The following is a 25,328-nucleotide window of genomic DNA, read 5'->3' as shown; positions in this document are numbered from 1 at the left end:
TTTTCTTTTCCTTTTCAATATTGGAAGATATGAAAAGAAAGAAAAGTGATTTTATATTTTTTTTTTTGAATTGTATAAACTAAATTATTTAAAAATGTTTTATGTATGTTCTTCTTCATTATTATTAAAAAGATATAAGGATATATCATCCTTAAGAACTCATTCACCAAAAAATATTAATTCACTAAAATAAAACATTATATCATCCTTATTCTCTCTTCTCACTCTTCACAAAGCAAATAAGTTGACTTTTCTTCTCCTTAGGGGTGTATGTGAGTCAAGCCAAGCCAAACACTTAGGCTTGACTTGTGAGAAATTTTTTTTACTAAAACTTGACTCATTTTTTAATCAAGCCTAATTGAAAGCTTGAACTTAGCTTGTATTAAAAAAAAATCGAACTTGACTTATTTAACTCATTTTAACTTAATTATTTCGCTTTTATGAATTTTTTCTTAAAGTATTGTTTAACTTTATCAATTAACATTTAATAATTATCTCAATACTAAATAATTATCTAATAATAAAAATTGTGTTTAACATGTGATAGGTGAAATTATATTATTTTAGACCAATACATTTTCATAATTTAGTAAATAAAAAATTCATAACTTATTGTCTATTTCAATAAATAAAAAACTTCAAAATTAATTTAAGATTTTTTTAAGAGACAGCGACCTTTTTTATTTTGGAAAGAAAAAATTAAATTTACTAAAATATCAAACTTACACAAGATTTGTAAAATTTTAGTACAAATATACATGAGATGAATATAACTAAATCTATACATAACAAATCGACAATGTTACCAAAAAGAAAATAAATGTTTTCATAAAAGACACACACAGTGGATGTTTTGATAAGAAACTTTTAAATATAATAAATGAAAATTATTGATAATAATTATTAGATTAAAATAGATAATTTAATATAAAAATTTATATACAAAATTACACACAGGCACATATATGACATTTGCTAATAACTTGCTAATATACTCCTTCCAAAAAGAAGTGAATGTATGTTAGCAAATCTCACAAGCATTTGCTAATTTACACTACCTTATTTTTTAAGAATAAGTTAGCAAATCTCTTTGTATTTTTTTAATTATTTTGTTTTGTTGGTGGGTTTTAGTTTAGTCTTTCCACTTTGTAATTTTACTTTTCTTTTAATATTAGTATTCTTGATATGAAACATATGATTGATATAGAAAGAATTGTTAACTTAGTTATGATCGATCTCCCTTTACATAATAATACTATATCACATATACTTTTTTCAATATATATGTGTATAAGGATTTATTAGCCCTATATGTTGAGTCTCCTGAACTCATTTAAATAATCAAGTCTAACTTCAAGTTTAAATTTATTGATATAATTAAGGGAACAAACTTAAATGATTAATTGATGAGTCGAATTCGAATAGTTCATAAATAATTTAACTCATTTACACTCCTATTTTGCTTGAATCAAATCAAATAAGGGGATCATTTATCACTTTCCTCCATTAAAATTCATCATCTATTTCTATTTTTCAAATAAAAACATACTATAAAAGGAACAACATATTGAAGCTGTCAGATTTGATACCATGTCAAATAGTGAATACTTTGTTACATAGTTTTAAAACTCAGTTGGGATTGGTTGGTTTAACCGATCTAACTGAGACCCAATCATATCATGTAAGCAGTAATTGGATGGGTTATAGAGTTACATAATGAAATGGGTAAAATAGGGCTTAAACTCGATAAAGTTGGAGAGTTGGTGTTCATTCTGGCAGACCTATTTTTCCCGGATTTGGACTTTGCCTCTTTAAGCTTTTATGGAGCGTGTTGCCTGCTGCATTCATGTCCACTGACGCACATGCTGCTCTACTATACGTACATGCACTGGTGGTCTTTTGATGCACCATCAATGCATGTATGTGAAGTAGGACCAATTGTAAGTTAGAAAATATATATATTTAACCAGTACACCATGTGAGTCTAAGTTCTTATATTTGACCAATATAATATTTATACTATATAAAAAATATATTTTATTTGATCATGGATTTATTTACTATATTCTAGATCAAATTTTAATGATTCAACTGTTAAATTAAAAGTTTTTAATGTATAAATTAAGTTTACAAAATTTTAAAAAATTAAAAATTATTTAATATTTAATTTCATTAATTCAAATTGACAAGATTATCATAAAACTTATTATATGTTAATTTGAATCTATATAATGAAGTCTCATATATTTTTAAATTTTTTAAAATTTTATAAACTTGATCTATACATTAAGAACTTTTTATTTAACGATTGGATCATTGAAATTTGATGTAAAATATGAATTATAAGTAAAATCTATCTAACTTACTCTTGAAATAAATGAACTCCTCCTGATTTTGTTTTATATTAATTGATGAGATTGCTTTGCCATGTATTTTGTCATACAAAATAAAAATTAATAAAGATAATTTTAAACAAAATGAGACTTAAACTCAAATGAATGAGAGTGTTAAACACCTTAGTAATTACTATATTAACATGTTTTATTATTATATATACAATTGAATTAAATAATTTATATAGTATATTTTTAATTTAAAATCATAAATTTAATTATATATTAATTTATGTTATTCAACCAATGTATAATTTGGTTGATCTAATAGTATTATATTATCTATAATTTTCTTGGAAGCTTCTTTAAGACATGATATGAATTTTATTGAAATTTATAAGCATAAAATATATATGACCTGAATAATTTTTTTTAAAAATTAATTAAAAAAATCATGCGATTCAATTAGTAATTCACTAATTCGACCTTTAACTCAACGATTCAATACCTGACCAATTTGATAATCAGTCCAATTTTTAGAATATTACTTTATTATCTTTTATTTTTCTCTCCATTATATATGGTAACATTTCCTGTCTAAAAACAATAAATGTAGATTTCCTCTAATTTCTAAATTGTTCACTTTGAATTACGAATCCTAATTATGCACGCTTTTGCTAATTGACAACCATCACACATAACAAATAAAACCTTAATAAAACAATTATACAAGTCATATAAATAGTGTTGCTACTAATTCTATACTTTTATTTTATAACGACAATAATGAAATTTACACCTAGGCATGACAAATGCCTAATACTCATGAATAATTGCATAAACTCTTTCAAACTTTAATCAAGTTTCTTACTTCAGTGGTTGTTAGACTTATCTTAAAATATAGGATCAACCTAATACTTACAAAATTGATTCCCACAGTGTTAAAATAATGTTTCAAACTTGATCACATCCTCCTAATTTCAATTTACAAAATTATCCTTATAAAATTAAATAAAAGATTCAAACAAACACTCATAATTAGAAGCACACACGCGCAACACATTGATCAAATTCATAGAAAGCTCATGAATGAGGTCATCATGGTTTAAATGACACTAAAGAAGAAGTAATTGTAAAATGCAAGTCAAGGCCATGCCAGAGAACATAGTGGATGATGGTAGATAAGTGTTTCGTTGGCCTAACACCCAAATCAAACACGCGCAAATAAATGTATGTCGCCATGCTTAACTCCACCCTCACTAGCATAGTGTAGACATCACCTATAAATTACTCGTATCTCATAACAGAAACAAGATCTTAAAGTCAAGTTTAAATGTGAACCACCTTGTCTATTATGAATCAAAATGTTTTGTTCTCAAGAATTCACGAAATACCTAATTTCTACTAGACAAAGTTATTTGTTAATGAGTGGAATGGAGGGAAGGTCCTCATTTTTTAAAGTTATATCTATAAATTGTATTTTTTTTTTATTAAAACAAGAGTACGGTCTTGTAATTTATTAATATAATAGTAACACGTGTTTCAAAATTTATTTATCTTTGTCTTCCAAAAGAAATTTGTTGATCTCCGGAGATTATTAATGATATGCTTGTGACGTGGAGTGTGTTTAACATACATTTTATGGACTTATAAAAAACTTCTTTTAAGTAGGTTATAAACTAGTTTGAATAAAATATACTTATTTAATAATAAAATTTATTTTAAGAGTTTATAATTTATTTTCATAAGTTAATTGAAGCATCTTATAATTTATTAACTATTAATTTTTATTTTATTTTATTCTCATTAATTTACTTGAAATTATTTTTCACATTTATTAACTTAAAAACCATTTGCAAACATCTTATTGCTTCACTCTCATTACCAAATAACCAAATAAATGTCACTTTATATTAATCAATTAATTTATTATCAACTAATATTACTAAACACTTTTAATTCAATCAGTTAACTTTTAAATATATAACTTTTCACCTCTTAAATAAGTTTTTAGCCAATTTATAAGTTAAATATACCAAACACATCCATAGATGACACGAGAGAAAGATGACAACAATTTTAGTATTTGCAAAAGATGTGGCACATTTGCACCATCAAACGAAGTATTATTGTACAAGTGAAAACTTTTTCCCTTTCCCGAAAATAGTTTGATCAGGTGCGTGGCTGTTTGCTAGAAAATCTCATGAAAACTAGAAACTAAAATATAAGGTACACGTATGCGAGGACCAAAGGCCAAAATTTCAGCCACGTTTGCACGCATAGAATAGCAAAGTCATATTCCCGTAATTTATGCCAACTCGGGACCAGAAGGCAGTGCCTCATAACCATCATGGGGCGTTGCAGTGTCTCTTCTTTCAACTGGGATGCACTTGAGTATTGCAGCTATAGGCATGCTAATTGCTCCAATTACCACGCTTAGTACCCAGAATTGCCAGCTTAGAGGCACTGTGCTGGCAAATGTTCCAAGGAACTCAACTATCACTACTTGAAATACCACTGTGGACAAAATCACCGAAAAAAATATCCAGCTCTCAAACATGCCTCTGAATATGTTTATCTTTTCAATTTCTCGGCTGTTTATCTCATTGAAAACCTACCAAATTGAGTGGCAGAGAAATAATCAGCTAACAAAATAAACACAATGCAATGAATTAGGTAAACTTTTTCAAAAGTACTTTTAAGAAGAAAAATACTTTTGAAAATAATAATGAATTAGGTAAACATTTTCAAACATCACGTGGTTTCTTTAGAAAGTTTAACCATCACAATCAATCGTAGCTGGTGTTTGTGAGGGTGCATGCGATGTTTTACCTGGCAAAATACAAAGGAGTTAAATATCAAAGTGTTGACCACCATAGTTGCATCTGAACCATTAATTCTGAGTAGCCTCTTCCCGTCAAAAGTGAGAACCGCAAGGACAATTAGTTGATATAAACTTTGACCAAAAATATTCCTCCACATGGGTTTGGTGATAAAACTTGTTGTCCTTCCAACTGGGGGTCTTTGCATGAGTCCATCATTGGGAGGTTCAGTGGCCAAAGCCAATGCACCCAGAGTGTCCATAATCAAGTTGACCCAAAGTAACTGAACAGCTGTGAGGGGCGCAGATCCTGAAAATAAAGAAGAAAACTTAATTGGCTGTTCATTGAAACAGATTCAACAACATTTCAAGGAAACAAAATTCTATAAATCAACAAACCTGTAATGCATGCAGAAACAAAGTTAATAATCAGCGCAACAATATTGACAGTTAACTGAAACTGCACAAATTTTTGAATGTTTATGTATATGGCCCGTCCCCATCTGGCCACATTGACAATAGTTGTGAAGTTATCATCCATTATAATGACATCAGCATTTTCTTTGGCAACCTGAAAAAGATATAATTTCAAAGAGACAAAAAAAAAGTATTAAAATTTGATATCATCAACCAAACAATAATATAAAATAGACGTCAAAACAAATAGGACACAGATTACAAAAATAAAATGGTACAACACGTAAAATACGAGATTATGTCCTTGCAAGGCATAATGTTTCTGAATTGAAGAAAAAATATGGCAAGGATTTCGTAAAACTGCAGTTTTATTTTTCTATACAGCTTCCTCAATATAGATAATAACAGACATGTTTAACAGCGAATCTCACACTAAACCCTACCTGTCTAAACAGAAGAGTGAAGAAGGGGCAAGAGAGAGACGAAAAATGTATAACTTAAATTAAGAAAAATATAATGTAACTAGAACAGAAGATAATAATTTGTCATAAACAAGATGGCAAGCAACTATACAGAAATCGTACAATGGTCTGATACACTTAAAACCATCAGATTCACCATAATAAACTAATCATGGACACAAACCTCAGTTCCAGCTATGCCCATGGCAAGCCCAATGTCTGACTCATGCAGTGCAGGAGCATCATTGGTTCCATCACCAGTAACAGCTACAACCTCACCAAACATATTCCTCAAACGGGTTACTAAGGTATGCTTGTCAAGAGGTAAGGATCGTGCCATAACCTGAAACCATGTTAAGCACATAAGAAAGACAGGCATTTCAAATGGGAATTGAAAATCACAGAAGTTACAATAAGATCAGAACCTGAATTCTTGGTATAATACTCTTCATTTGCTCTGGAGACAAGTCACGAAATTGGGGTCCTTCTATGGCTATACCACCCTCTGTAAGTATGCCACATTCTTTAGCTATAGCCTTAGCTGTATTAATGTTATCACCGGTTACCATGCGGACACTTATTCCAGCAGCTAAACAACTTTGAACTGCTTCCTTAACCCCAGGCCGTACAGGATCCTTGATTCCCACAATGGCTACCAGGGTATAGCCATCTTCAGGGATGCTGGCTTCCCCTTGGGTTTCATTTACATCTTTGACAGCTAAACAAAGAGTTCTCAAAGCTTCAGAAGCAAAGCCATTTATAATGTCAGAGACATTCCTTGCCTGCTCATCAGAAAGATCAACAACTGTTCCATTAGGATCAATAACTTTGTTACACAATTTTAATACTATTTCTGATGCACCTTTGCAAAAAGCTTGGACGCCTCCATCAGGAAGACCTACTAGCACAGACATCTTCTTTCGGACTGAATTGAAAGGCTCAACCTTAAGTATCTTATATACGCTACGCTGCGCATCAAAATCACCACCTGAAAGCATGCCAAATTCCAACAATGCTGATTCTGTTGGTGTACCCAATATTGACATCTTTCCATCTTTGTCCTTCACTACCTCGGAAGAAGTATTTTGAAATATAGCCCGCAAAAGGATGCTTAAAACTTCTTCAGATATCTGTGTCTTCAGTTTGTCAACACTCTCGTTACCTTTGATCTCCAAGCTCTTTCCACATATCCAAATTTTGTTGACCACCATATGGTTAGTGGTCAATGTTCCAGTTTTATCTGTGCAGATGCAAGTCGCGGAACCCATTGTCTCACAGGCAGAAAGATGTCTCACAAGTGCCTTATCATTCATTAACTTTTTCATTGCAAAAGCAAGACTGAGTGTCACAGCTAATGGCAATCCTTCAGGAATCGCAACGACTATTATGGTCACCGCAATAGCAAAGTAGTCCAGCAGCTTCAATGCATCATTTGAAGACCAAATAGCAAGCTCACCACGAATTGCTTTTTCAACAACAAACCTTATTGTCAGCACCACAAATGTCAGCACAGAAAAAGTCAAACCAATTTTACCAATAACTGTAGCAACTCCATTCAATTTCACTTGCAGTGGAGTCTCATCCTCTCCTCCCTCACTCAGAGTCTCCATCAGCTTTCCCCATTCAGTCCTCATGCCAACAGTTGTAACTATCATCTTCCCCTGACCATCTTGCACTTTGGTACCCGAAAGAAGAAAGGGTCTCTTTTCATCTATATTTACCGGATCGCTCTCACCTGTCAAACTAGACTCATCAATTACCAAAGAGTATCCTGATATATAAATTCCATCAGCTGGAACTTGATCACCAGTTGACAAATGAACTATATCTCCCACTACCAAATCATAAATTGAGACCTTCTGTCTTTTACTGTCCCTTGTGACCTGAACAAAGATCTTTTTCTTTTCTTTGTCCAAATCCCTGAACTGCAGGGATTGCTGGTAGTCACTGACAGCAGTAACAATAACTACCAAGAATATACTGAGTATGATTCCCAGACCATCATATAAACCTTTTGGCCACCCTTCAGTGGGAAGCCCTATACATATAGAAACTAAAGCACAAACCATGAGAATGATTAGAGTTAAGTCATGCAGTGCTTCCCACACAAACATCAGGAAGCTTTTAGAAGGTTTCTCAGTATAACGGTTGACTCCATAAATCTCTTGCCTGGTATCTACACTATCTTGACTAACACCGTCATCCACTGAGACACTGAGTTTCTCTATGATTCCTTCAACTTCACCAATTTTTTTATAGTTCTTGTAGTCATGGCTTCGAACAAATGATGCAATATCATCTGGTTCAAAACCAAAACCAGCTTTTCTCGTTTTTTCTGACACCTTATATTCAGCTGGAGCAATAGCTGCATAAGAAAACCAGATGAACTAAGAAAAAGAACACACATTTAAGAAAAAGCAATTTCTAAACCAATCATATGAATTTTAGTTATGAAAAATGGATCATCTTACCTTCCATAAATTGCAGTGCTGCCTTTTCAGCATAGATAATGGCCCGAATCTTTCCCTGATGGAGTAGATAAACATAATATTGTCAAACAAGATAACAAATTAACAATGTAAATAAAATAAAATAAAAACAGGAATACATAGGGGAATAAAGCTCATTACATCAGGTAGGAGGTCAGTCATGGCCAAGTATTTAGCACGTAGAATGCCATGTCCTTACTATAAACTAAAGTACATTATACTGTATAATATCTCATCTAAGGGTATTCCAAAAAAATCCTTGCTAAAATTGAACTTTGTGAACATTTATGTGAATTTTCTTTCTAGCAAAATGGTTTGAATTTTAGGCTCAAATAAATTACATTGGATACTTAAAATTTATTCTAGGACCAAGGATTTATTTCAAATTAGAATTAGAATTAGAATATCTCCCTTGCATAAGGGGTTCTGTGAAGATTTCTTGCAAGTCAACTCCAGAGAGTTGGTCGAATAGAACAAGACCTTGCACGTTCAAGTTCTCACTCTCTCTTTGGAGTGAGATAAATATAGGTTACTTTGTAAGAGCTCTTTTAACCCAGAAGCTTTTCATGCCTTGAATTGAGATACCTTCTCCTAAATTTCATGTAGCAAAAAACATAAAAATTTTGTTAATCAGAATACCTGCCCTCATCTCCTTATTCATCCCATTTCTCCTACATTACTCTAGAACAATGTGACGGATATTGATAAATATCAAAATTAAACCCTAAATTTCAGTGGTCACAGTTCCTAAAATGAGAATATTTACTTCTCCCGACTCTATGGTTTTCAAATTCATATATAGCTATGAACTCCAAGATTTTGTTGCACATATATGTGATATTTCAAAAGGAAATAGTCCCACATTGCTTGGTCCACCTAAATGTAGAGCCTTTATATATTAAAGTGCTCCTCAAGCTTCCAAAGAGGCAAGCAATGGGTAGTGGGCTCGCGCGCATGAGAATGGGCCTTGTGAGCCCATTGTAGTTCAAATCTGTCGATTTGCCCCACCCCTGCGCGTGCGATATTTTCTTAAAATCAATTAAAGAAACCTTATCCGAATATGACCGTTTTTCCATTTCAAAATTCAAACTTCATTCTGTTTTGAAAAACCGATCAAATCTTATCACTAAAAATTCGGATCAGTTTCTTTAATTATACAGATTTATTATTTTAATTAATTCGGGTTAATTTCCTTAAACGGTCAGATCCTATTAGGGTTTCAGAGACTCTATACATACAGGACACGGCATTTTAATTAACCTAACCCGAATGCTTTTCTCTACCTCTTTTTCTGAGTTCTCAAAACCTCGACTGCCAGTTCTGCTCCTCATTACTGAGATGACCCTGTTGTATCCTGGGGGCCTTGCGCGTGTACCGCGAATAAGTCCTTAAGGTCAGTGCCATCACACGCCTCAGGGGAACTCTACTAACGTGTTTGTTCAGTGTTTCAGGTTCATTCAGCTTGCGTCCGCCATTTAATTACAACAATCTTAAGGACTTAATATGGCTGACGCATCAAACAATGCTTCCGCTGTCACTGTTGTCACTCCCCCACCCGCGACAACCACCACGTATGCAAAGACCTTGCCTGATGTCTCCAAAATTGAAGTCTTTGCTGGACAAAATTTCCGCCGATGGCAAGAACGCATCCACTCCATACTTGATATGCACGGTGTTGCTTACGCGCTTACTGTTCCCAACCCAGATTCCTCCACTTCGGCATCCGCATCCAAATCAGATGATTGGTCTCATGCCAACAAGGTTTGCCGTCATACTATTCTTAGTGCTTTCTCTAACGATCTCTTTGATGTGTACTGCTCATATAAGGAAGCCAAAGATATATGGGACTCAATGATAATGAAGTACACTGCCGAGGACTCTATTAGACAACGCTTCATCATAGGTAACTATTATCGTTGGGAGATGACCGAAGAAAAAGACATTAAAGTACAAATAAATGAATATCATAAATTATTGGAGGACCTCAAATCAGAAAATCTTTCTCTACCTGATGAATTCGTTTCCGAGCTGCTCATTGAAAAATTGCCAGAAAGTTGGACTGATTACAAGCAACACCTAAAGCATAGGCACAAACAAATGTCGCTCTCAGATCTTATCACCCACATCATAATTGAGGATGCAAACCGTAAGGAGTGTGCTGCAGCAAAGGAAAAATCGTTGGCAGCAAAAGCAAACGTGGTACAAGTGCAAGAACAACCCAACAAAAGGAGGTATGGTCAAAAGAAAAATAAGTACAATTCTAAGAACTCTTTCCCTCGTGCTACTAACCCTGTCTTTAAGAAAAACGGCAATTGCTTTGTCTGTGGAAAGCCAGGTCACCATGCACCTCAGTGCCGTTTTCGAGCAACGAGAAACGACAACCCTCCTAAGGCTAAGGTTAACCTAGCTGAAGGGGATGATATTATTGCTGCGGTCGTTTCTCAGGTAAATATTGTGACCAATGTAAGCAAATGGGTGGTAGACTCTGGGGCTACTCGCCACATATGTGCAAATAGAAATGCCTTTTCATCTTACACTGCTGTGGAGGATGCAGAAGAGCAAGTCTACCTTGGTGATTCTAGGACCACTCCGGTTCTAGGAAAAAGCAAAGTTCTTATAAAGCTTACATCTGGTAAAACGCTGGCTTTAAACGATGTGCTGTTAGGCAAAGTGGGGGTTAAAGTATCATTTGAATCTGATAAAATTGTTATGACCAAGAATAATGTTTTTGTGGGAAAGGGTTACTGTGACCAAGGTCTTTTTGTACTTAATGTTTCTGAAATAACAAGTGAATCTGCATCTTCTTCTGCTTATATGATTGATTCTTATGGTATGTGGCATGCTAGATTAGGACATGTAAATTCCGCGTATGTTTTAAAATTGAAACGACTAGGTATGATTAACATGCATGATGAACAAATTGGTAAATGTGAAATATGTGTTGAATCAAAGCTTATTAAGAAAACATGTCATTCTGTGTTTCGTGAATCTGAACCACTTAGTTTAATTCATTTTGATCTTGCTGATTTAAAACAAACTATGTCTAGAGGTGGTAAAAACTATTTTGTGACTTTTATCGATGATTTTTCTAGATATACAAAAGTTTACTTGATTAAACATAAAGATGAGGCATTTGACATGTTTTTATCCTATAAAGCGGAAGTTGAAAATCAATTGAATAAAAGGATTAAAAGGATTAGATCTGATAGGGGTGGTGAATACATGTTATTTGATGACTATTGTGAAAAGGAAGGTATAATTCATGAGGTAACCCCACCTTATTCACCTGAATCCAATGGAGTGGCTGAAAGGAAAAATAGAACCCTTAAAGAAATGATGAATGCTTTATTAAATAGTTCCTCTGCTCCTGATAATCTTTGGGGAGAAGCCTTATTAACTGCATGTTTTCTACAAAATAGGATACCTCATAGAAGAACCGGTAAAACACCCTATGAGTTATGGAAAGGATATGTCCCTAACCTTAAGTATTTGAGGGTGTGGGGGTGCCTAGCTAAAGTTTTGTTACCTGATCCTAAGAAAAGGAAAATAGGGCCTAAAACTTCTGATTGCATGTTTATTGGTTATGCTGAACGTAGTGCTGCCTATAGGTTTCTTGTCCTTAAAAGTAGTGTGATTGATTGTAATACGATAGTAGAAACTAAGAATGCTGAATTTTTTGAGAACATCTTTCCTTTGAAGTCTAGTATCAACACTAGTTCTACTCAACCTTCACCTTTAGAGACCTCTAGTGAACATATGTTTGAGGACTTGAGGAGAAGTAAAAGACAAAGGAAAGAAACATCCTTTGGGAGTGATTTTTATACCTACCTAGTTGAGAATGATCCTATAAGTTTCTTAGAAGCTATTAGTTCTTCAGATGCAATATTTTGGAAAGAAGCTATTAGGATTGAAATTGATTCCATTAAAGAAAACAATACGTGGACTTTAGTAGACTTACCTAAAGGAGCAAAACCAATAGGTTGTAAGTGGATCTTTAAAAGAAAGTACAACCCTGATGGATCTATAGAAAAATATAAAGCTAGATTAGTAGCTAAGGGATTTACTCAAAAACAGGATATAGATTTCTTTGATACCTTTGCTCCTGTTGCCAGGATTTCCTCTATTCGAGTGTTAATAGCTTTAGCATCAATCCATAGGCTTGTGATACATCAAATGGATGTAAAAACTGCTTTCTTGAATGGTGAACTAGAAGAGGAAATTTATATGACTCAACCTGAAGGGTGTGAGGTCCCTGGTCAAGAGAATAAAGTGTGTAGACTCTTAAAATCCTTATATGGTTTAAAACAAGCACCAAAACAATGGCATGAAAAATTTGATCAGGTGTTACTTAATGATGGGTTTAGTTCTAGTAGTGCTGATAGATGTGTGTACACCAAATGTATGGATGATGATTGTGTTATCATATGCTTATATGTGGATGACATGCTCATTTTTGGTACTTGTGATGATATAGTGTTTAAAACTAAATCTTTTCTTGCATCTAATTTTGATATGAAAGACATGGGTGAGGCAAGTGTAATCTTGGGAGTTAAAGTTGTAAGGAAGGGTGATAGTATTTTACTATCCCAAGGACATTATGTTGAGAGACTTCTTAAGAAGTTAGTTTGATTATTATGACTGTAAGTCTGTGACTACCCCTTACGACGTTAACTCTCAACTAAAACAAAATAAAGGAGATTCTCTTGCTCAACCTCAGTATGCCCAAATTACAGGGAGCTTACTGCATTTGATGAACTTTTCAAGACCTGACATTGCATATGCAGTAAGTAGACTGAGTAGATATACCCATTGTCCCAATCAAGATCATTGGGAAGCACTTGCGAGACTCATGAGATACTTGAGAGGTACCATGGATTATGGTATTGAGTATAGTGGATTTCCCGCTGTACTTGAAGGGTACAGTGATGCAAATTGGATCTCTGATTCAGATGAGACAAAATACACTAGTGGCTATGTGTTTACACTTGGTGGTGGTGCGATTGCTCGGAGATCAGTCAGGCAATCTATTATTGCTAGATCAACTATGGAGTCAGAGTTTGTAGCTCTTGAAATGACTAGTACTGAGGTTGAGTAGTTAAGAAACTTCTTGGCAAACATTCCTCTAGGAATGAAACCAACCCCATCAGTGTCAATACATTGTGACAACCAGTCAGCAATAGCCATAGCTAAGAATAAATCGTACAATGGGAAGAATAGACATATACAATTGAGACATAATATAGTAAAGCAGCTGCTGAAGGATGGAACAATTTCCATCAATTATGTGAAGTCAGAAGGAAACTTGGCAGATCCTCCGACAAAACCCCTAGTGAGAAAAATGATTTATGAAACATCGAGAGGAATGGGACTAAAGCCAATTGAAAACAAACAAGTGATGGTAACCCAACCTTTGTGATTGGAGATCCCATGAATAGGGTTCATATGGGTAAGAACAAGTTACTTGTTAGTTCTGCTAGCACTAAAATTACAATTTTGTCCCTTCCTTAAATATGAGAAAGTGCTAGAGCTGCATTACTGAGAGGGTAAGTTTTATTGTCAAACTTTATGATGAGAAAGCTTGACACATTATAAAACTTTTAATGATTTTCATATCCCTTATGGGTGGTGTATGAGTTGCAACATGCACTTGATGAAATCACCTATATGAGTGTCAAGTGGGGCCGCTTGCATGAGATCTTGGCAAGATCTCTAGAGCACTCATGAATACCGGGCACGCGCATGGCCTAGTAGCGCAAAACAGCGATAACGGCAGTGAATTGTGGGGGTGTAATATGATTGATAAAACCACTAATATACATCAAGTGCATTGGTTCATATAGCTTGCTACACCAATCTCACTGTATGTTAAGTATTATCAATCTAGGACTGGTTCATATAGCTTGCTACACCAGGTCCAATGTATTACAACCAATATGAGAACTCAGTTTATTTTTCTATCTCTCTTTTAATGTAATTAAATTTAAAGTATTTCCTTTCGAAATATGTGGGGGATTGTTGCACATATATGTGATATTTCAAAAGGAAATAGTCTCACATTGCTTGGTCCACCTAAATGTAGAGCCTTTATATATTAAAGTGCTCCTCAAGCTTCCAAAGAGGCAAGCAATGGGTAGTGGGCTCGCGCGCATGAGAATGGGCCTTGTGAGCCCATTGTAGTTCAAATCTGTCGATTTGCCCCCCCTGCGCGTGCGATAATCAAATCCGAAAATATTTTTATTTTTGATTACATTAATTTTTCTTAAAATCAATTAAAGAAACCTTATCCGAATATGACCGTTTTTCCATTTCAAAATGCAAACTTCATTCTGTTTTGAAAAACCGATCAAATCTTATCACTAAAAATTCGGATCAGTTTCTTTAATTATACAGATTTATTATTTTAATTAATTCGGGTTAATTTCCTTAAACGGTCAGATCCTATTAGGGTTTCAGAGACTCTATACATACAGGACACGGCATTTTAATTAACCTAACCCGAATGCTTTTCTCTACCTCTTTTTCTGAGTTCTCAAAACCTCGACTGCCAGTTCTGCTACTCATTACTGAGACGACCCTGTTGTATCCTGGGGGGCTTGCGCGTGTACCGCGAATAAGTTCTTAAGGTCAGTGCCATCACACGCCTCAGGGGAACTCTACTAACGTGTTTGTTCAGTGTTTCAGGTTCATTCAGCTTGCGTCCGCCATTTAATTACAACAGATTTGAGACATTTGACTTCTCTAAGCTAGTCCAAGTTAAGGTAGATAAGCCCTAGTCCACAAACAGGGTCGGTTCAACACATTATCTAGTCTAAAGTAAAAAAAAATTAAGACTTTTCTAAATTAATAATAATGTCTTTAAATAAAAAAATAAAAATATTTTAAAGATAAATTTTGAAAAAATAATTACCTTCGTATATTTTTTATAAATAAACCTTTTAGAATAAGTTTTTAAGAATACCAAAGTTAATTGTTAAATTATTGGCTTTAAAAGAATTATATAAATATAAATATAATTTTTTTAAAATCAGAACTCAAAGCACATACTTTGTTCCTAGGGATGTCAATAGGACTGGGCGGGTATGGGTAGTAGTTTTCCATTATACTCCCCATCATATAAATATCCATCTGGTATCAATCTCTATATCTATACGGGTATCTGTTGGGTGGGTACCCGCATATTTTTCAATTCACGGGTACCCACAAATATTTACTAAAAAAATATCTCAAAAATATTCAACAAAATATTTTAATTATACATTTTAGTTATTTATAACAATTCTTTTCTTTTAAAAGTTATAAAAATCTACATAATTTTTTTTTTGAAGATTATGACTAAAATTTAAATAAAATCTGCATTAAAAAAGTTTAAAGATTATAAAATCAAAATTCAAATATTTTTCACAATTATACTAATGAATTTAAAAACTGAATATTAAATATTCAATCATATAAGGTTAAAGTTTAAACAATAATCCTTAAAATAAAATATTTTGATTATATATAAGTTAAAATATAAGACAATAAAGTATAATTTTTAATTATTATAAGTAAAAAAAAATTGAAATAAAATCAAATTCATACAGATTTAAATAAATTAAATATTAACGAATATGGATATTCTATAAATATAGATACTAAGATACTTATACATTCCCTTAATATACAAGTAGAAAAAAATATATATATCATTATTCGTAAATATACGCTTATAATATTCATTTTTTTAATCTGTCGCTAACACGGGCGGTATGAATTTTTTTGTATCCCTATTCGTACCTCTCATGTTTGGTCGGTATTGTCCACAAAATCACATTAAAGACTTTAAATAGAAAATTAAGTTCGCGTGCACCAACCAGAGTTGGGACCATCAGCATCTTGGCACACTCATCGCTTGATAAACCAATTGAAGCACTCAATGCCATCGTCTATGTTTGGAAATAACCAAAGAAAAAGGTACAAAGAAAATACATAAATGTACTATCTACCTGGGACACGGAGACCGAGTTCGATATCCAATCACTACATGACATCGGCTAACACGCAACAGTCCATTGGGCCACAACCAATCATAGGTCCAGATCAACTCTATTCTCGTCTAGGGAGAAAATTCTAATTCACACCAAGGTACATGTATTATATAAGAGACTCACACATTTACAAAGATTAACTTTAGCATCAGAGTCTCTTTTAGAGGTACCACCCCATCTCGGCATGACCGACATACCCAGTAAGAGAGTCTCACCAATCTCATCGGAGTGGTCGCCCCTAGACCGATTCCAAGTGAGAACAATAAACAATAATATATTTTCTAATAAATTCAAGGTAGATTTAAAAATAAATCTTTAAATATATTATTAAAATTAATAAAGTTAAGACAGTACATGTTTTTATATTTACTTAAAGATATTTAAGAATTATCAATATTCATTGAATCAATCAATGTTGTATCTAGTCCTCAAGTGTAAATTTTAAGGTTGAAATGTTAACTTTTAATATTTTTTTTTTATTTTAAAATTTAAGAATAAAATAGTGTAAAAATTATGTACATAAAAATATAAAAAAATTTATTTTATATATAGGTATAGGTAAATAAACAGTTTTGAAATTTAATTACTTTTCATTTAACTATTCAATATATTTTAATTAGACCAAATAATTATTTTCAAAAAGTAATTAATACTCTTTCCTAACTAAACTTAAAGAGATGCAAAGATAAAGATAAAAGATTTGAACTATGTTAGTAATTTTAATGAATAAGAAAAAAAATACTCACGTGACAAAATTCTAACATGAAGCAGTATGAAAAGTGGTACATCAATGAAGCACCATTTTTAACAGTTAGATTTAATAATAAAATAATCAACGGTTCAAATTTGTTACCTGTAACTTATTTATGGAAATTTTTGTATTTTGCAGATTAGTCCCTTTTTAGGGTTACTATTTTGATCGTCGGCAGGTGGTGAGGACGAGGAAGACCACGACAGCGAGTGCAACGGCAAGGCCGTCGAGGGAGAGCTAAGGGCAGGGAGGGCCGGATTTGGAGGTGGCAAGGTTTAAGGTTTAGGAGAGGCCCTGAGAGAGTTGAACGCCGCGGATGACGAAGAAGGAGGTCGCACCTCCACTGCCACCCTGCAAAGGAGCCCGTGCCACCGCACGAACGAAGTCGCGTTCTCGCTGTCACCGAGCAAAAGAGCTCGCGCCTCGCGCTGCCACCGCGCGAAGGAGCCCGCACCTCCACTGCCACCGTGCGAACAAAGTCGCGCTTCCGTTGCCACCGCGCGAAGAAGCCTGCGCCTCCGTGCTGCTAGCCTCCGTGCTGCTAGCCTGCTACCGAGCGAAGGAGCCCGCTCCTCTGCTGCCATTACGCGGAGGAGCCCGCGCCTCCGCACTACCACCGCACGTAGGAGGCCACACCTCTACTGCCACCGTGAGAATGAAGTCACGCCTTTGTTGCCACCACCGTGGAAGGAGACGACACCTCCGCTACCACCGTACCTCCACCGCAACCGCGCCTCCACGGTGCCACCGCATATAATATAAGGACTATTTTACAATTTTAAACAAATTGGAAAACCTGTTATTGCAAGTCATTTTACTGCCTCATAAATGAGACATTGGTTGAACTGCTTCATGTTAGAACGGATCCACGTTGTAACCAATAAAGAAGTATAGGTAAAAAAACAAAAACTAAACCTAAACCTAAAAAGTCAGTTGCAGCAACTTGATCCGGATCACCTACAGCTTCAAAAGAATCTGCACACGGTGCAGTGTTGGAACCCGCCGTTAAATATGATAAACTTGATTTTAATTTTTAATTTATTATGTAAAGAGAAAAAGAAAAAAACTGAAGGATGTGATTCGTGCAGTGTAATTCATAACCGCAGAGAATATCGTAATTGCTTTGTTTTTAAATTGGTCAGGGAAATTTCTAGGAAGCTTCGTTGCTTGAAGTCATCACCAAGTTGAATGAAAAGAGAAAAAAAGAAGTTAATTTTATATTGCGTTCAGTTATCGATGCCACGCAATAAACACGACAAGAAAAACATCAGTCTAATGCGCCTCAACCTCTGAAAACACGTTAGTTGCCGTCCATCCACTGACTCCAACATAAAATACTAAAATCAAACATTTCTTTTTCGGAGAATACAACGGCATCGAACGTGATAGCCGACACGTTAGGTACTGTGCAATGAACCAGTCAATGATACAATTATACAAAGATTCTCGCATACTTAGAAACAATTATATTCAATTTTTCACTAAGGATAGACTTTTTCTACACTATTTTTTTAATCAGCCAAAAAATTAAAAATAAAGAATGCAGGTTACTTTAAGCCAATCTAATGATATCGTAAAATATTCCATTGAAATCTGATAATGCGCATTCTTCAACATAGCATATACTGTTGTTTGATGCATAGACACTAATTTTGAGTTGCTAAATATAGCAAAGTACGTGACACCGGTCGGTTAGTATATGGGTAATTTACTCAACTCGGTGATGCTTAGTATTATTAAATTTTGTGACTCTACTTTGGCAATTTATCTAAATAAAAGAAACGTCACATAGAAGCTCGAGACTTTTCTCTTTGACTAGGTAAATGGTAGTAATTTTCTTTTGAAAAAAAAAATTCACCATACTAAATGCATTCCATTTTTTTTTTTTTTAATTTCTACTTGTTTCTCTGGTGTGACCGGAATACAAAATGAACCCTAACCCCAGGTGTATTTTTCAGAGAAAATGGCTATCAATGATTCTGTATATCCGCAATAAAGATAAGGATGAGTCACTAGCGGAAATTGACCACACAAACATAACCCATTTATTGATGTGAGATAGAACTCAACTTGCAAGTTGCAAGTTGCAAGTTGCAAGTGTGCATTAAAAACATTCTCTATATTGCAATTAACATTAAAAAAATTAAAGATTAAAAATAAAAATAACTAAATTTCATTAACTTTTTTTTTTATTGAAAAATTAAAAGTAATACACTTTAAAACCATTTTATGATACTTTGACCTAATCATAATTTATTTTCTCCATTTGAATGTAGATTTATATATTTAAACTTTAGATTTTGAGTTTTTATGTATTAAAGCTCACAATTGTATTCAAAAACGTAAAATTAAAGTATTATATTTTAACGAAATTATACTTTAAAAAACAATTATAAAAAGAGTCAACTCAATCCAAATGAATTTACATCGAATCTGACAAACTATATTCAAAAAGTAAATCAAAACAGGATAACATCATAAGAATAAGAAACCGATCAGAATAGATTCATTATCCATTCTTGTTTTTTTCCTACAAAATGAATGCAATGCATATAATAAAGCCGTTTATTCTCGGGTAAAATTAAGATTTTAAAAATTTATCGCCCAACGTCAAAGATGTCAAAATTTCGCAACCACATTGTAATTGTAGCCACAATTGCCGCTTAATTTTCTACTATATCAAAAATCCCTACGCAACCACAGCGTTTACAACTTAAAATATATAAATTTAAATCAGATCAAAGTTTTAAATTGAACCGGCGATTCCAAATTCTTTATTCTGAATATTGCAAGAAGGATAATTTATTAAAAAAAATATAATTATATTATTGATATAGAATACATCGATGATTATTCTTGTTGAAAAATTTAGTCGATTATTTTTAGTAAATCTCTTGTTTTAACCATGTTCTTTCATTCTCTCTTAAATAGTTTTTAAAATAATACAATTACATAAATAGTTTTTGTGAAAAATTTATTTGATCCTATTATAATATACTTTATATTCTATTATTGCTGAAGAATTTATTTGAAAAAGAAAAAAAAAATTAAAAGTCTTATAACAAAATTTCCAATATTTTTAGGTAAGTATTAAACAGGACTCAATAAAACTTATTTAATGTCATCTCATTAATATACATAGCATCTAAATAAAACTTGATCTCTACCTACCCCACAACACATAAAAAATTGTACCGTTAAAAAAAGAAGAAGTAATATGCAGTACATTAATATTAAAGAAAAATGATACATCCTTCAAAATAACGTTTCGAAAATCATTCCAAATCATGAAAAATTAATTTAAAATAAAAAATATTAATTAAATAATTATGTTATAATAAAATTATTAAAAGGTGTAAGCATTTTAAAGCTTTTTTTTTTTTTTTTTTTTTGAGAGGATATAGCAATCCTTGATGGTCAATTATTCAAAGTTGCAAATAAATGTTAGCGTCGTGTCCACTTCAAAAACCGTATCGCGACCGAAATGACAGTCAAGGACGTTATCAAATTATTACACGGAAGCAACGCTGGTTTCATTTTCACCGCAAGTTCTAGCAAACGCGAGAGATTCGCCTCGCCTGCGACTTTCAATTCAACTACGGTTCAGCAGCGTTGGATGGATCCGATTCGTTTTCAACGAAGTGGACGAAGCTTCTATTCCAGCATCCACTACGACGCGTTACGAATAACGAACAAATTTTTTTATATTATTTTTTATTAGTACCTTACCTATCTCGTTTCCGTTACAAAGACGTTGAGAAGAGAGGGAAAGAGAGAACCTGCAATTTGCGGCATTTTTCTTGGGCGTTTTTGCGCTTGGCGAGATCTGCGACCCAGCGGAAGCGTCTGCGAGGGTTCTTGACCAAGGAGACTGCGGATCTCCATTTGGCGAGAGTCTCGATGGAGCGATCCTTGGGACTCAATTCGAAATCCTTGAGAAGATTCTCCATGGCTGTGCTCGGAATAGGTCACTGCATTTATTGGTGACGAAACCAACCAGCAGCGCTTTAAGTAGTAATGGGGCAATATGGGATTGGGATATTTTTATATTTATAATGTGACCAAGCTTACTCTCTCACCATACCCGTTGCTGAGTGGAGCCACAGGGCAATGGAAAGGCAACTTTTATAAACGGAAAGATTGGTTCACCACAAAGTGGGACTCACCTCAATATTGCTTAGCTCCTACAGGAATACCATTTTTTATTATGTAAATAGAAAGAAAAAAAATTAAAAAGTAAAGTTCACTGTTTTTTATTTATGTGGAAGTCTGTTTCACAATGGAGGCCGACTTTGAAAAAACAAAAGTCTTGGTGGGGGCCAAATAGCCGACTTTTTTTAAATATTTTTTTATTTGAATAACTTAATTCCCTTTTTATTTACGTAAATGACTCATTTTTCAGTCTAAGTAAGAAATCAGTTGGGAAGAATCGATTTCTCATTTCCCCCCACTTCTTTTACATTAAATTTTATTTAATGTGTTATTTCTTAACAGGTCAAACAAGAAAGATATCTCGAAACTATCAAAATTTGTTAAAGAAGAAAAAGATAAAATATTTGTTAGAAGTAAAAAGCAAAATCTCGGATATCATGGAAAAGGCTTTGCAAAAGATTGTTCTACGTTGACATTACTTTTATCATGCTCAATTTAGAAGGAAATGATGATAAGTAGTCTATTAGATCAGATAAGAGATACACGCTTTGTTGAAAGGCATTTAATGCTCACATTAAATGCTTCAAAGATAATCTCTATGATTAGCAAAGAAGACAGACAAAGTAACTCATTAAGCAAATTAAAAGTTCAACTCAAAGTTATCGTAACGGTTATCTTCTCTAAAATTACTATAAAAGGATCAAGCCTTAAAAAAAACAAAGGTAGAGTAACATATATAGAACAAAAGTGATACGCATTGAGAACTTTGTAAAGAGAAGCATATTGAAACATACAAAGCAAAAACACTACAAAGAAATTTATAGATTACTTGTGTTTTTATTGTTGATTACATCACATCTAGAAAAGACGAAACAATTTTGTAATCATTCACTACCTTTATTGTAAGGGTTGAGTCTGGAGAAACTTGTGTAAAAGAATACTTAGTGTTGAGCCTAGAGAGGCTTGTGTAAAAAATACTTGGTGTTGAACCTAAAGAGACTTGTTGAAAGAATACTTGGTGTTGAGCCTAGAGAGACTTGTTGTCCAAAGAATACTTGTATAGTTTCTTAAAGAGGCAAGTCAAAGACTATTTAGGATTGAGCTAGAAGTGACTTGGTAAAAGAATACTTGTAACTTTGTGAAAGTTAGTAGAACTCAATCTAGTTGGATTAAGAACTGGATGTAGTCTCGGTGGTTGAGACGAACCAGTATAAAAACCTCTTGTGCTTCATATGACTCTTCTTTAGTGCTTCGTCTATTAAGATTATTATTTTCTTCACTGCTCAAAAGTGCGAGTTTTTGGTACACACTATTCAACCCCACTTCTAGTGTGTGTCTTTTCTCTACAATCTAGTATAAAGAAATATAGAATCCTAAGAGTTGATCAAGCATTACTATACAAATCATCAAAAACAGTCCAAGATAAGATTGCACCGCCAAAATGACCCTACAGCATCTCCATGAAGCCCACTCTGGCTAACCTTGCCCTACTCCCATGAAAAATCACGATCAACGTAATTCAAATCACATGAAAAACACGCAAGGGTAAGACAGATTTTAAAAACATACTAGTATAGGAAAATAAACATTTATACTACTCACCAACACATAAACCAACCAAAACACCTCATGGTTTACAAAATTCACCAAACAACACAAAACCAATATGTTTGAAAGCTACACACCAAGGCATATCAAACAATACGATACTCATCCAATGCATATAGACATGCCAATCAACAACACATCATGTGTATACACCTTAACTTATGCGTCATCACACATTCATCTATAGAGATCTCCCAACACACCATAGTAGATTAAGTTGCTTGACCCTACCAAACCAACCTAGTCGCTTTCATGCCAAAATGCACCTTCTTGATCACAACTAAAATAGGATATGAATCCCTAACTTCCTATTTCTCGAATGTCATCACTTACACTAAGAAAGTATGGTTCCACCATTAGGAATAGTATAGCTAGGTATAAGTATTCCACAATCTTGGCATACATTACCAAGTCATATGTGGAGTTAGCCCACTAACTATCTACTAGGAACCACACAACCTTTCTAATAATCAGTTAAGGATTGTAGCACTCGACTTCATATTTTACTCCACATTGACTAAAGACCTTGAGGAGACTCATCAAAATCCACTCCAAGAGTTTCACATCTACTTTAGGAGGGTTTTCAACAATTGGTCTCCTAGAGCACCAAAACAAGATTCCTTATATGCGATCTTCACTTTCTAAACAAAATATTTTCCTTTAGTCCTAATTCAATCAACATGGTTTAATGATCACAACATTCTTAACATCAAAACATCAACATACATCTTCTGTATACATTACTCCAGGTTAATGCATATATAGATCAAATCATACCAATCATATATAACATATCAATGCTTAACACATTAACCAATAATAACATATAAATGCTTATTCAACATTCCACCCATTAAATTTATAGCATATTAATCATACATAGCACATAAATGCTAGAAAAATTAATCTTAATAGCATATCAATGCTTGTCATCACCATCATACATCATACAACATGTATCAATATACAACTTACCAAAATCAATTATAGTACAAAGACAAGCTTCACATAAATCAACACAATTAGAGTTCCACAAATCCAATCAAACTCATCTTTATCTCATATGAAAGGTAAGAAGATTACCTACAACTTTTATGAAGACCACAAGTTCTAAATCCATCATCTACTATAGTGAAAATCACAAAAACCGCAACAATTTGGCTAAATATTGATAGCTTGACATTTTCTCACTAAAATGGTTATAACTGAAATTTTAGACATCTTTTTTAGGTGATTCCAAAGTCATTGGAAAGCTAACATCTAAGGCTACAACTTTTATGAAGGTAAAAAAGTCTAATTCGAAAAGAACCAAACTACTCAATTATTTCAAAACCGCTAAGCAGATTCCTTTCAAAGACACCCGTGATTCTGATATCCAATTTTGCTCAATCATTTCCTTCCAAAGACACCCATATTTCTTATTTCCAATTATGCTCAGTCATTTCAAAACGGCATAGCCATTTAATGACAGAGACTATCTTTGTTTTTTTCTCTCGTGATTTTAGGGTTTACGAGCCTCTCCATTCCATCCCAAGTTTCCTACAAGCTCCAAACTCAAGTCTAGATCATAAAAAATCATCTAAACAACCATAATACATCAATTTCCAACAACAAAATAACTCATAACAAGAATTTGGGTACAAAATCAAAGTTCCCCTTCCAAAAAAAACCCCAAATATCATAAAATCTCCAAGAAACTAAGAACATCGAGTCTCATTGCAAATCAATTTAACATTCAAATAATTATGCATCAATGAACATTCATACCACACATGTGACATGAAAATCCACACAATTATCCATAAAGATCAAGTCCTAACTCCTCTTACCTCAATTCCGAGCAACTGAAATTGAAGAAGAGGAAAAAAAGGGGAGGAATAATGTCTAAGCTTCGAACCTCCCAAGCTCAACACCAACCCACAGTTTCTTAATTCTAGGGAGAAGAAATTGAAACTAACCCTCAAGCACCCAAAACTAAGGCCCTCTTAGAACTAAGAGAAGAAGAAATAATATTTTGAATATTAAAATGAATAAAGTCATTTTTAATAAGAAGTAAACTTTTAGTAAAGGATATGTGATCATGTAACTGACTATAAAAGATTTATGATCCATTACATAAGTGTTTGAAAAATCTTAAAGAGAATAAATAAAAAAAATGTTTTAATGATAAAAAAATTCAAATATTTTTTATAAAGAACTATTTTTCAAATCACATAATTAAAATGATGGCATAAGACGGTTCTTTAAGATGATATGTCTTTTAATAAGC

The 25,328-nt window shown here is 33.4% G+C and overlaps 1 protein-coding gene across 2 annotated transcripts; it reads right to left on the bottom strand.

The window, feature by feature from the left end:
- Window positions 1-4,399: 4,399 nt before the first annotated feature.
- On the bottom strand, window positions 4,400-21,486 carry LOC109805938 (calcium-transporting ATPase 4, plasma membrane-type). 2 transcript variants are annotated; one of them, XM_020368237.3, is made up of 7 exons: window positions 21,079-21,486; window positions 8,504-8,558; window positions 6,458-8,397; window positions 6,217-6,375; window positions 5,554-5,725; window positions 5,166-5,464; window positions 4,400-4,947 (listed from the first exon to the last, which is right to left on the bottom strand). In XM_020368237.3, exons 1-7 carry the CDS (start codon window positions 21,247-21,249, stop codon window positions 4,642-4,644), a joined length of 3,102 nt encoding a protein of 1,033 aa, XP_020223826.1. In that variant the 5' UTR covers window positions 21,250-21,486; the 3' UTR covers window positions 4,400-4,641. The 2 variants fall into 2 exon arrangements, with proteins under 2 accessions (XP_020223826.1, XP_082916681.1); XM_083060555.1 differs by lacking the exon at window positions 21,079-21,486 and adding an exon at window positions 10,530-10,669.
- Window positions 21,487-25,328: the final 3,842 nt, after the last annotated feature.

This window comes from Cajanus cajan, chromosome 7, assembly GCF_000230855.2.
Source record: "Cajanus cajan strain Asha chromosome 7, NIPB_CcT2T_4, whole genome shotgun sequence".
Taxonomy (NCBI): domain Eukaryota; kingdom Viridiplantae; phylum Streptophyta; class Magnoliopsida; order Fabales; family Fabaceae; genus Cajanus; species Cajanus cajan.
This window is presented reverse-complemented; position numbering and strand designations above follow the sequence as displayed.